This window comes from Takifugu flavidus, chromosome 6, assembly GCF_003711565.1.
Source record: "Takifugu flavidus isolate HTHZ2018 chromosome 6, ASM371156v2, whole genome shotgun sequence".
Taxonomy (NCBI): domain Eukaryota; kingdom Metazoa; phylum Chordata; class Actinopteri; order Tetraodontiformes; family Tetraodontidae; genus Takifugu; species Takifugu flavidus.
The window spans coordinates 2,961,982-2,975,644 of record NC_079525.1 but is presented as its reverse complement, the minus strand read 5'-3'; the positions used below and the strand labels follow the sequence as shown (position 1 = coordinate 2,975,644).

At 49.2% G+C, this 13,663-nt stretch overlaps 2 protein-coding genes across 7 annotated transcripts in view; one reads left to right on the top strand and one right to left on the bottom strand.

The window, feature by feature from the left end:
• The window catches only part of sh3gl2a (SH3 domain containing GRB2 like 2a, endophilin A1), a 180,404-nt gene extending 178,913 nt beyond the window's left edge, over positions 1 to 1,491 (bottom strand). Inside the window, exon 1 of the mRNA XM_057034541.1 lies at positions 1,486 to 1,491. The gene's annotated coding sequence lies outside the window, so the exon portion shown is untranslated. The remainder of the gene's footprint in view (positions 1 to 1,485) is intronic.
• The window catches only part of bnc2 (basonuclin 2), a 119,170-nt gene that overhangs the window by 95,882 nt on the left and 9,625 nt on the right, over positions 1 to 13,663 (top strand). For all 6 annotated transcript variants that reach the window (XM_057034533.1, XM_057034536.1, XM_057034535.1 and 3 more), the window contains one exon: positions 11,078 to 13,470. In XM_057034533.1, the coding sequence (XP_056890513.1) occupies positions 11,078 to 13,470 (2,393 nt within the window). The remainder of the gene's footprint in view (positions 1 to 11,077; positions 13,471 to 13,663) is intronic.

Here is a 13,663-nt window from a genome sequence, read left to right as displayed (position 1 = left end):
GGAGGCGAGTTTTATGGCACGCTGTATAAAGTAAAGATCAGTCTGGGGGTTGATGAATAAAAGGGAGGCCACGTCTCGGTCCCTCTGAAGTGCCATCACTCAAAGCGGAGTCCTGCCATACTCGTTATTTGTCCTGCTTTTTGTCTCTTGTTCCGTCCATTAGACACATGACGTCCCCCCTTTGGCTCTTCTCAGTTTAACACACATTACATACAATTTACTGCCAGGGACTCACGTGTGTGTGTGTGTGTGTGTGTGTGCCCGTGGTCAACACGTGTGCTCGGTCTGCATGGCAGCGGCCACATCAAACCCATAAAGCAACGTTCCTCGGAGATGTTACCCCATCCATCCTCATTCTCCCGTCGTGATTTCAGCACAGGGAGGGGGGGACTAAAAAGTCAAACATTTCAGAACCTGAAAAAAATTAATAAATAAAAGCAAAGGCAGGCTACATCTGGCTCAATTTCTCTACTCAAGGCTTCCAAGTATGTGTCTGGGGATGAGATCTGGTGGGACGGAGCCCGAGTCGGCTTGGAAGCAGTAGAAACGGGTGTCACACTGGAAATTTATACAGTGCAGTTCAGGGAGCAACGGCTGTAAATTGACAAGTGATGCTTGTGAGCAGCGTTAGCCGTCTGTTTCCCTTTCTCTCATCTTCTGTCTTTTCCCCCGCTCGCCTTTTCTTCTCCGAGCATCGCTATTATATCTTACATCTGCGCTCGCCCCGAGCATTATTGTTAACGGGTGAGAGGAGCAGAAACAAGTCGGAAGAGCGTAGGGGGAGAAGAGGTAGAGACGTGCGAGAGATGTGCTTGTGTTGCAAAATGAAACAGTGACAGATGGAAAAAAGGAGCCGATTTGAAGCCAGAATCTTTAATCTTGGTGTTTTTCTTGGATGAGGGTGACTCCTTTGTCCCGTTCTGGCAGCGAGGAGAGGCAAGTGTAATCAGACTCAAACAATATACATAAACACACCGTGACAAGAAAAAACCCCCAATCATGCGCTCCAAAAAAAAAAAAAGAAACGTGCACTTATACCATTAATTATAAAGTCGGTGATTTCTGCCTGGAAAAATGCTTTAAAAATATAGTGGCGCTATTAGTGGGAGTGTGAGTCTGTACCCGCACGTCCAAGATCTGATGGGGTTATGCTGCTGTATAAATGTCTGTGATGGGGGGGCACGCTTGTTATTAATGCAGGGTCCTTTTTGTATCTGTCCCTCTGCCCCCGTTACCTTTGGAGGGACGGCCACCGTCCACACAGGGCGCATTGCTAACAGAGTTGCTAACATTGTTGCTAACAGAGCATAGCTGAGTGTGTTACCCCCCCCCCCAAAAAAAAGCTTTGATAGCATTGATTTTAGTAAATCTGCCAAATCTTCACCTTTATATTCTGAATAACTTTTTGCTTTTTTGTCTCTCTGAACTGTTTTAACAAAAAAAAAAACACGTCTGCAGCAGTTTCACACGAGCTTCCATTTTTACTTTCCATTTCAGGAAAAATACGTCCCAGTAAAGTAAAAACGACAGAAAAAAGGAATCATCCCCGCGTTTCTGCCTCTCCCCTCCCCGTCGGAGTCGGCGCTCACAGTTTTCAGATGTGACATATGGTAGACTCCTCTCCCACCAGCCCGGCCCTCGCGCCAATTGAGAACAGACAGATGCTAAGACCACTGTGACAGCTCTGTCTTTTTCCATCCCTCGCTCTCTTTTTTGGGGCTGTAACGATCCTCTCTGATATGGGAAACATGCTGTCACATCTGGGCCTGACAGGGAAACAAAGACAATGGGGGGGGGGGGGGACAAAGATAGGTTGAGTCGGGTGCAGATATAGAAAGTCTCACGCATGTGTTATGTGTCACGGGCCCAGGCATCGGTGAGGGTGCTGCGAGGATGATGATGCCCCTTCGGGGTGACAGCACGATGAGATGGGTGCGTAGCTGTAGCGCTGTACCCACCCCACCCCACCCCTCCCCTTCCGCTCACCTCCCCGCTCTCATTAACCTCACCTCTGATTGCCCCCAGGACTCCCTTGTGCTAATTAGAAAGGGGGAAATATGTCGTACACACACACACACACTCGTGGTTGCTCAGCTGACAGAAAGCTGACAGTAGGTGTGAGAATGAAAGGCTTGTCTGCTATTGTGTTTCATCAGTTGTGAACGTGTTGCCAGGCGCTGGTTAACCCCAGCAGGTGATGGCGAGCGGCCCCCGTTGATCCCTTTCACAGAGGCAGCCTTCATCTCCGCGATGCTCGCCCCTAAATTGGCGCTCGAATCGGAAAGCGAGTGTTTTTCACGACTCGACACAATTACGGGATGAAACTGTGAAGCGGTCGTTCCATTTCCCCCCGCCAGTGTCACGTTATTATCACAAACAATTAGAGCGCGGTAATAAGCGCTAATAAAACTAATGCGGCGCCCGCGTGTTAATGAGGACTGACCTTTGTGACGAGAGACACACTTTAGCCACACAAAGACCGCGGCTAGCTCGTAAAAAAGAGGAAAAGAGGCGTGACATCTTGATTTAGGGGGCATTTTTTGTTCGGGGGTGACGTTTCTGGTTGAAGAAAGGATTTGTGTTCCCTCCCGTGTTTTGCTTTTTTTTTTTTTTTTTTACGTTACATGGTGGAAGGTACGAGCGGCAGCAGACAAACATGTTCTGGGACTTGTACAGCAAATAGGCTTTTGTACCTGGACCCGACCCGGGGAGAACTGGGAAAGAGAGGAGGGGGGGGTGGGCGGGTAGTGGAAGGGAGTGTGGTGGGGTAATAGAACCAAAGAGAGGGTATTTAAGAGCACTTGAGTGCCGGCGTGGACGTTGTCCCTCGTCCCAGTGGACAGATCCCGGACCCTCTGCACTGTGGCATGATTTTTCACTTTGGAGAACATCACTCAGCCGCCCGCCGTCCGTCCCCCTCTCATTTACCCCCCTTTTCCCCGTCACTGCGTGCTCCAGTGGCTCCATCATCCCCTCTCACTCATTCTGACACCGAGCGTGCCCGCACCGCGCACACACACGCGCGCACACACACACACAATTTGACCCATTTGCCCCCCTGCCATGGGTAGTAAATAATTCCATTGTGAGAGCCATTAGCAAGCATCTCAGGGGTTAAGGGAGGAAATACACAAACAGTCAGATGGGCGATTAGACAATAAGAAGATGAAATGTCGACTATTGTTTGGTTGCTTATTGTTTCACAGAGCTCACATTAGACCTGAGGCTGATTTATACCCTTAATGTCCTTTTAGATGTCTGTCTTTTCTCTCCCATCATTACCAAAAAGACAAATAAATCTGAATTTTAACACGCCGAGACACACGCTCCTTTTCCCGTGCTGCTGCAGCTTCCTCTGTTAGCACAGTTTGGGGGTCAGGATCCCTGAAAGCAGAGGACAGAGACATAAGTGGACCTGTCTTCGGCTCACATGCTGCGTCCCGACATCATGATGGTGCATTTGCACAGAACTGCAGTTTTCTTTCAATGCTCACCATGAAAACTGATTCTGGAACCAGCGCCAGGCGCTCATCGTGCACAGACGCCTTTCGGGACGTGATTTCGCCAGCTCTGGTATCGCCACACCAGCCGGTCCTGCCTGCAGGAACCTAACGTGTCCTCCGGGCTTGAAGTTCAGCCAGTGTCAGAGGGTTCCTTGTATTTTTCCACCGGCGTGTCAGAGGATTACACCGCCTCACACGTGCACACCCAGGACATCAAGGCAGCGCAGCGTAGTGCCCGCCTCCGTAAGCTGGGGCTGCCTTGCTCAACACACCGCTGGCACTCGCTCCACAGCCGCCTGCAGGGATTGCCAGTGGCAATCATGGTGCAAGCGTGCGCGTGCGAGAGGTTGTTTACCAGGAACACAACACGTGTTTCTTGTTGGGTTCACGTCCGGGACATTCTGAGTCGGTCTGCGGTGACTGCCGCTACACCTATGGTGGGTTAAACACGGGCTACTCTCTCTTTTCTGACACTCTCCAGGTTTTTTTTTTTAGCCAACCGGACCAATTTTGATAAGACCCAGCATAGTCTCGCACCCCGTCAGCTAATCGTCCCTCAATTCAAACAGTTTATCGGTAAAAGAGGAAAGAAAAACACCTTAAACAAACTGTTTCATGTAAATGGGTAGAAAGTGAACTGAAGCTATAACGCGCCAAGCACATTAGCCAAGGAGAAGATATGTCATATGTGAATTATCCCTGATCAATATTTAGAGTTGAGTGATACGGTGAGTCCTAATTAGGCCCCCCCATTCGACCAGGCATTCACCTCTCTCCCACCTTTTCTCGACTCTGCTCACCCCCCCTCTCCGTCTGTGGGCCCGCACACACAGACAAAGAGCGTATACTTACACACAGGCAAGGTAACAGCTGCGAGACCTCTAACCCAGACGACTCTCGTCTTCCGGATTGATCAATAGACAGAAAAATAACATCAACGGCCCATTGCACTCGCTTTCATTCTTCGCTAATCATTATTTCAACGCTATATCTCTTGGCCCTTCCCCTTTGTCTTTTGCAACAGAGAGGGAAGTTTATTTCCCACAGCGCCTTAGAATTCCCACAAGCCTCTATGCCCCCATTTTACCTCCAGGACACAGCCAGACACCCTGTTAGAGGCTATTACTGCCGTTAGCACCCTCCTCCATCCCAACAAGACACAACCTGGACATTAGCTAATCTATACTTATTGCATCTGGGTTCCTCTCAGAGTCTTGTAATTCACATGGAGACATATTAGTGCGACATATTAGGACTGCAACAGGTCCATGAGGTGTGATGCTACACTGGCGCTAAATTGACTTAGCCCAAGTCTCACGGGTCATCGTGGGGTGATGTTGTAAGCTAACAACTAGGGCTCAGTCTGCGTGTATTGAGTTTCTGTGATGGCTGTTAACTGGTGGTGCTACACAGGACAGGGAGGGGGTGTGGACGCTGCTCTGGCTCATTGCTTTTACTGACAGGAACCCTACAGACCACAATGCTACAGGGATCAATAGTGCTGCACTGCACTGTCAGACCAGGCCGAATCCAAACACAGACTGATTACATTATACGTGGCCTTAAATCTGGACAAGCAGCCCGGGCTACCGGCACATCGTGCATATTCTTGGAAGCTCAGACATCTGAAGAAGTGGCCGACACGCACATCCACCAGGGTTATGTTTTTGTTTGGCGATCCTGGACCCGAGCGTCCAGGTGGCCCTCTGAACAAACAGAACAGTGGCTCGCTCCACTTCCCCCGTGTCACCAAGGCCAAGTCCAGACATTGTGTTGGCCCGCCGCGCCTGCGGACACGGCCACTCGCTCCTCCGGGGATTTGTGGCCGGGTCAGGGAGTTGACATTTTTTAAAGGAAGCTGCATGGAGAGTTACCAGAAGTTGACAGTCCTCCTGTCACGTCCCAGCGAGGAATTCCAAAACCTGCGCCGTGCACACCTCTCACTACATGAAACAATGAAGCTGTTGAACGCTCCTGTTCCTGCCTAGCAACACCGCAGCTGTAGCTTCACGCTGTAAATCAATGTGCAGTGAAATAGGTGAATAGTAAAATTAACTATAGGTGTAAAATAAAGCTTTGCCTTGTAAATTATGCCTGTTGAAAAAAATAAAAGTACAAATCAATCATGAAACACCAAAAGCTACATGAAAAGTGAGTGTGAATGAATATTTGCCACAAGGGGAAATGGAGAGTTTGGTGTACCGAAGAAGAGAAATCAAGTCAAATGAGTGTTTTGGGGGCCAGATGTGCTCTAGATGGATCAAACATCTGCTGCCTCTGCAAGGCTTCAACAGTCTCGAATGACCCCCATCGTCCAACCTTTCCTACCATGAGGCCTCATAAACCCTCTCTTACTCACTATCTGTCCCTCTCATATAGATCACGATTTGTTTTTTAACTTTAACTACTTCTAAAATCATGTTCAACGCGCAGCCTCTGTTCCTGTTGCTTCGCGGTGCGGCGTGTTTTTGATGGTCCAGAGCTTTTCTCGCTGTTTAAGTTACAGTATAAAGAGGCAGGGGCAGAAAGTAATGGTGTTTATTTTTGCAGTAGGTAATCACCATTCTGGTACTTATGACAGTAGACAGACCCAGGGACCTGGAACCGTGCCCCGGGAGACCTGAGAACCACTTCCCGTTGTACTCACATGATCTCACACACACACACACACACACACACATACACATGCATATGCAAGCACACATAAACACGAACATCCTCTGGGCCGCTGGCAATCGGAGCCCCTGGGCCACAGGGATAGATGTTTTCTGGCACATAAATTGAAGTCGTGTAAATTATGTTGTGGCCATATTGGCACACTCTTCTTCCAAGATGAATGAGCAAAGCTCCATGCCAGGCAGCAATTCCAGGCTGTGCTGTTTGTAATCTGGGACCGTTTTATTTACAGTGTCTTATTTGACTCCGATATGGTGTCACTTTTAATATCATTGTTCTCAAGAAAACACCACCCCATATCAGCGAAATATGGAAAAATCTCTTTGCTGCTGCTTTACTATTAACACGTTGTTTCTAATTTACCAAGCAGATGCAGAGTTAACTTGACAGGCACAGACTCTTCAGGGGCACCAGACCCCCCTTGTGGCCTTTCCTCTATATGTGAGTCAGGCCGGCGGTGTTGGAGTGGAGGGAAGCTACTGGAGACTGAGGCTCCAGTTAATGGTGTTGCATCTTCCTGGCAGCATGTCAATAATGGCTGTGATCACATTAAGTAAAGAGTCCATTAGCTTATTTTCTTTCCTCTTGCATCCTCCACGGCAAAAAGAACAGAAGAATGCTGAAAAGCCCCCCCCCTCCCCGCCTAATGTGCAGGTTTACCTACATTTACATCCTGTATCCGTGCACATGATTACTAGGAGATGATTTTGCACACATATATAAAGCTTTTTATTTTGAATGAAACATTTTAGGGTGTTGTTACAGGTTTTGTAACCCTTTGCTTGATTATAGTCTTCAGGATTGCTAAAGGTAGAACAAGCTGGTCCACAAATCAAAGGAACAGAATGAACAAACCCAGACAGGAGGAACACGTGACCGCTGTGGTCAATGAGCGTGTGCGAGTGGACCCTCTGTACATCAGCCTCCTGCCAAAATAGTAATCAAGGCAACGCACACAGACAGACACACACACAGGACGGACAGACAGACACTGTGCTGCCTCACTGCCTTCCATTGGCCTTGAGGGGGCACAGCGGCCCCCACATCTGTCTCCCAGACCCACGACAGACCTGGCTGTTTGCAGCCAGACCCAGCAGATCACACAGATCATCTTCAATTAGTGTGAACCATCAGGCTGCCTCAGCTCCTCCCCTCTTCTCTGAGGCTAACCCCTGAGCTCAGCGCTAAGCCCTCCGAGCTCCACGCACCCACTGCGGCCAGGGGTCCCGGGGCACAGCTGGGAGAGGCGGACCAAAGTTACCACGTATGCTTTGTGAAAAGGGGGAATCGATACTTCCGTCTAAATTCAGACGTCGCGCGTGAGGGTTCGCGGGAGAAGTTCTTCAGAGGTTCGATGCCCCGGTGGGTTCAGTGGGCCGCTCCATCTGTACGCCTCCTTCACCGTGTTTACTTTTCTGTTTAAAAACATAGAGGGACAGAATTAAAAGGTTGACCTGAAACACCAGATGTGCCAGATAGTGACACCAGTCTGTGATAAAGACCTGCAACCAGGCGCTACATCTCACTCGGGTCGATTAGCGAGCCCTCGGCGACCGCTAACACACAGTCATAAAATTTTAACCAAAGCCAGGAGTTAAATCAGGTGGAGGGGTGAAGCAGGGTGTCCTGTGGCCCGTTGGTTGATCAGTGTGTCTGGCCGCTCCACACTCACTCACTCCAGAGCAGTCGTCCCCTTCAGCTACAATACGTCAACCCGGGCAACATTAGAGTGAGTGTTAATTAAAAGGGTGCTATTATCGGCGCTTCTGGTTCTTCACGTGTAAAATAAAACTTAAAATATTGAACATTCTGTCCTGCTGTGCCAACACATTCCAAATCGTTGGCTTTGTTTAAGTAAAAGATACAAAGAGCATTTAAAATAGCTGTGAACATTTTTGTTCGATCAAAGAAAAGGAAAAAAAACAACAAGAATTTCGACAATTGCAAAGGAAATGCGGTGAAGTCCTGGATGTTTATTAATGAAGCGAATGCACATGAACCGAAGTCACACTGTAGAAATAAGAAGTTCCTTTGTTGTATAGAGCTTAAAAGAGGAGTTTACTCTGATCACAGAGTGCAAATTTCAACCTCGATGAGGTCCTCCTCCCACATCTCGACACATCTCTGCTACCGATTTTCCTGTGGTCCATCACAGGAGAAGAAGTAAAGCCGGTTGTTCACATATGACCCCTGACCTGCCACTGGGGAACCAATAGGATAGAAGCTTGTGTCTTAGGAGCTCTTGCCCTCTGATGTGATGGCTCCAGGCAGTGGGCTTTGCTTGAACCCATCCCCCATGGAACCCCACGCCACTAGATCCTTTGCATTATTCATATGGCCTGAGAGGGGTGTGGAGAGAAACAGAATATGGAAAAGGAAGCATCAAGGTTCAAGACCTTCTCAGATCACAAGGAACTTCTGCTTAACCTCCCTTGAAGTGGCTAACACAGGGATAGAATGTTTTTTTTTTTTTGTATGAGGAACTGGATCTGAAAGAAGGAATGGAGATCAATGGCGGTTCCCCAGAGGGTTGGTGGAGATCGCCTTCACTGAAGGTGATGGGTGAATCAATGCGGTTCCCATGGTTCTCGCTGCCATTGTGAGAACTGGGTTCCCCGATTGCGAGTGAGGTCGCCCGTTAAGTTACGCCGACGTCCGTGTTGAACCGGTCTGGTGCCATTCGATGTGTTCCAAAAGGACAACAGGATGGATGCTGTGGACGACGCAGGTGCTGCTGGAGCAAAGCACTTTAAATATACAGGCAGCGAGATGTTCAAATGATTGTTATTCATTCTACAGAGCCAAGCACAGCATCTCTTTCCAAATCACTTACCCTTCGAGTATAATAGGTGAGGATTAGTGAGAAGCATATAGATGATAAGCTCTTAATCCCAAATGTACACCATGCCAGCACTGCTGCACAGCCCATCTTTTAATAAAACCCTGCAAATAAGTGGCTAATTGCATAATCGCCTGATTTCTTTTAAATGACGCCGGCGCTGCGGCCTATGACAGGCCCATCACTCGCTCGTGCTTGTCGGCAGCAATTTGCATGGTGGACACGCCACCATACGCCCACACACCTTCCAGTGTATCGGAGGCAGAAAAAAAAAAAGTTAAAAATGCATCGCAGAGGCGGCGGGATGAATAAATACACCCATCGCTGGGTTAATTCTAAGAGTCAGGCACAGCAAATAAACTAGCAGCGGCAGGCTGTCCACCAGACAGAGTAGGTACTCCATCGTCTCTCTGCTGTAATTATTGGCTAATAGTCATTAACCTGGCAAACAGAGGTTTAGCAGTATTGTTTAAAGGAGTCTGTGATGCATAATGACAGACTAATATGTCATAGCACTGGGGGAGATGAGGGAGGGGCGGATTAATGAGATTTTACTGGAGGGAGTGTGCACCAAGAGGTGGGGCGCGCCTGGAAAATATAGGGGGGGAGAGGGGGCCACATTAAGCTAATTAGGAGATGAGTGCCTACTTGTAAAAGTGCTTCTAATGGCATATTTGTTTCTCTCGCAGCACCATAAGACTAATGCAGGGTAGAGTTGTGAGACTCGCGGCAGTGAGGGCGACCCGACTGTGTCAACACGTCGTGGAGTATCCCTGCATTCGTTCGCCACTTGCTTCCCTTTTTCTGTGTCTTATGATGTGGAAGTGGGGGCGCGGGAGTGCACGTTTGATTTAGAGGCTTCCCATTTAAATGAAGCTTTGGTCATTGACCCGCATATAACATTGGTCTTAACATTATTCTTACACCAGCCCCAAAAACATCAGCATGCTCAACTAAACCACGTTTCTTAGAAGCGTGTGTCTTAATGAATGTTATTTATATCTTTGAGCATTATGCACTATAAATCCATTTAAAATGATCAGATGTAAATGTTCAAACAAGCATGACAAACGTGTCTGTTGTCTCTTTTCTAGAGAATATTAAAAGGAGCCTCCACTTCTTAAGAAATGTGGTTGTGCGACTGTTTAAGGATTCACTTTTGAATCTTCCTTTATTATTTTTTTTGTTTCAATTAAATCAAATGGAAGCACTAATGCCCAGATGGCCACGCAGTGTGAAATAATACGTAGTGCCCAGGCTAGAATTTAAAGTCGTACCTCTGGGCAAAAAACTCCAGAGCACACACAGAATGAAAGTGTAAAATGTTTTTTAATGTATATTTAACAACAAATACCCCAGTGACTATTGATGCTTGGTCTCAAAAGTGTGTGTTTCTCCAGTATATCTGAGGGCGCCTTGTGAAGCCCTCACTTTTATTTTTCTGTTTTTCTGCTCATCTTCCTCTGCGCCTCTCCCCATCCTCTCTCTCTTTAAACATTTATCTTCTGTTTTCTCCTTACAGGCCCTTTGTGCTTTGTGATGTTGGTTTTTACAGCTTTTTACTCACCAGAGTTGCCATTTATCTTTTATAGCTGCCAGCAGCTAAGAGCACAACTGAAACGTTGCCATTTCACTGTGACTAATTGTCACCGCTTGCGTTACTTCCCCGGTGTCACATGTGGCTTCTCCCACAGGGATCTGTCTGTGATAGCACCTATTTGTTCTTCAGCCCTATCTTCTGCCAGCAAACGCACACGCTGCATCTCGGCGGGTGCATGTAGGAGCAATTGTCTTCAGTGGAAATTTCAAACCTTTTGATTTGCTTGCTGCTAAATGTGGAAATTCTTTTAACATAATAATGAAACGTAGATATCACAGATATATCACAGGGTTTCTGTAAATGTTCACCTTGTACGGGCCTTTGAGTTTCACGCCCAGAAAAAAATCTTGCCCTCAGAAACTAACCCCTGATCAATCTTTTGCTTTACCACACTGATTATGCACAATCAATAATGGTTTGTGTTTCTGTCTCCTCTCTCTTCTCTGCTGGGACATCCAGGATGCTGCAGGCAAGGTGCTGGACCGCTGGACCATCATGTCCAGAGAAGAGGAGATCATCACCCTGCAGCAGTTCTTGCGCTTTGGGGAGACCAAATCCATCGTGGAGCTGATGGCCATTCAGGAAAAGGAAGGTCAGGCGGTTACGGTTCCCTCCTCCAAGACAGACTCCGGAATTAGGACGTTCATTGAAAGCAACAACAGGACCCGCAGCCCAGGGCTCCTGCCCCATCTGGAAAACAGCAGCCCCTCCAGCATTCATCATTTTGAGAATATTCCCAACAGCTTAGCCTTCCTCCTACCCTTCCAGTATATCAACCCAGTATCTGCCCCCATGCTTGGCTTGCCCCCCAATGGCTTGCCTATGGAGCACTCCGCTCTCAGACTCCGCGAACCAAGCCTGCCAAATCAAGGGGAACCGGTAGAGACCAGCGAGTCGGAGGTGTCGCTGTCACCCTTCCGTACAGGCCAGAGCCCTAGCCGTGGAGTGATGGGATCCATGAACAGTATCGAACCCAAAACAGAGCCCAGCAACAGGGCCTCGCCCATCTCCCCCAGCCCCTCCAGCCAGCAGGGTCAGCAGCAGCAGTCGCAACAGCAGACGCAGCAACAGCATCAGGGTCAACAGCAGTCGCAAAATCAGGCTCAGCAGCCCAACAGCTTGGGCGACCACCAAGTCCACCACCAATTTGTAAAGGACGAGCACTCCAAAAGCATCAGCCACGCTTCCTTTAACTCCAAGATGCACCGCATTCGTCGCATGGGAGCCACCTCGCGCAAAGGTCGGGTGTGCTGCAACGCATGTGGCAAAACCTTCTACGACAAAGGCACACTTAAGATACACTACAACGCCGTGCACCTGAAGATTAAACACCGTTGCACCATCGAGGGCTGCAACATGGTGTTCAGCTCGCTGCGCAGCCGCAACCGCCACAGTGCCAACCCCAATCCGCGGCTGCACATGCCCATGCTGCGTAACAATCGCGACAAGGACCTAATCCGAGCAAATTCCACACCTGGCACGCCTGTCATTTCGAGCTCCAAGAGTGGCGGCTTCACCCTCACCAGCCCTGGAAGGCCACCGCTGGGTCTGACTACCCCACCGGTAGACGCTATTCTTCAGTCACCCCTGCAGAGTCCACTGGTGTTCCCCACTCTGAAGTCAGTCCAGCCAGTCCAGCCAGTGCCTCCATTTTACCGTACGCTACTGTCCCCCGCTGACCTCGTCAGTCCTCCAGTGTCGCTACCCACCAGCCCCATTTTGCCCACCACCACAAACAGCACCACGCTGATGGACCAACAGCAGCATCTTCTGGCGGCTGCAGTCGCAGCTTCAAACCACAGCGTTCACATGTCGGACGCAGGACCCATGTCTCACCGCTTACACGGCGCCAACCACGACATTAGCGCCGGGAACACGGACCCCACACCCAAAAAGAAGCCCCGTAAATCCAGCATGCCAGTCAAGATTGAGAAGGAGGTGATCGACGTGGCGGACGAGTACGAGGACAAAGATGACGACGATGACGACCACCTCCACCACAACCACCACCACCATCAGTCGTCCCTCCTTCACAACAGCATCAAAATGAACGGAAACTGCAACAGCAACAACAACAGCACCGGGAACCACAGTGGTGGGAGCGGACAGCAGTCCCCTTCCCAGGACGAGATGAGCCCCGGCCTGGCTCTCAGAGGCCTGATGAGGCAGAGCGAAGACGAGTGCCAGGAAGGCACAGGTAGCGACAGCAGAGGGGGCCACGACCTTCAGGGGTCCGGCGAACTGCGCTGTATGGACAGCTTCACCTCTGAAGACCAGGATCACGAGAGGGATTTTGAGAACGAGTCCGAAACCTCTGATTCCAAGATGTTCTACCGGGACGAGCTGATAGATGTGGACGAACAGCAAAAACAAATGATCGGCGGGAAGGGTCTTGACAGGGACCGGGACGATGACGGCGGCGAGGACGCCCATTTAAGAAAAGAAATGGACGGCAAGGGTCACGCCACGCCCTCCCCTCACCAGCCCCCCATCAAGATCAAAGAAGAGCTCAATGATCCTACCTATGACATGTTCTGTATGGGCCAGTATGGCCTCTACAACGGAGGCATGGCTGCAGCTGCTGCCACCGCCGCCACTATGGCCGCTCTACACGAGAGCTTCATCTCAACGATGGGCTACGGTGCCAGCCCACCTAAATTCCCTTCATCTCAGTCCCCAGAGGGAGACCCACGCTCCAGCCCCGACCCCAAGATCTGCTACGTGTGTAAGAAGAGCTTCAAGAGTTCCTATAGCATGAAACTGCACTACAAGAACGTGCACCTCAAAGAGATGCACGTGTGCACTGTGGCTGGCTGCAACGCTGCCTTCCCTTCCCGGAGGAGCCGAGACAGGTTCGTGATATTTTTATTTTAACGATTGCAACAGCCGAAGGTAGGTCCAATAGAACTTTGTAGAGCTGTGGTTAAATTAATTTATCAGACATGAACAATCCATATTTATTATTTCTTTTCCTTTGATCTTTAAAAAGGTTGGCATTTAACTAGCTAGGCTATCGCTTAACACCTGCTAACAAATTTAGCATGG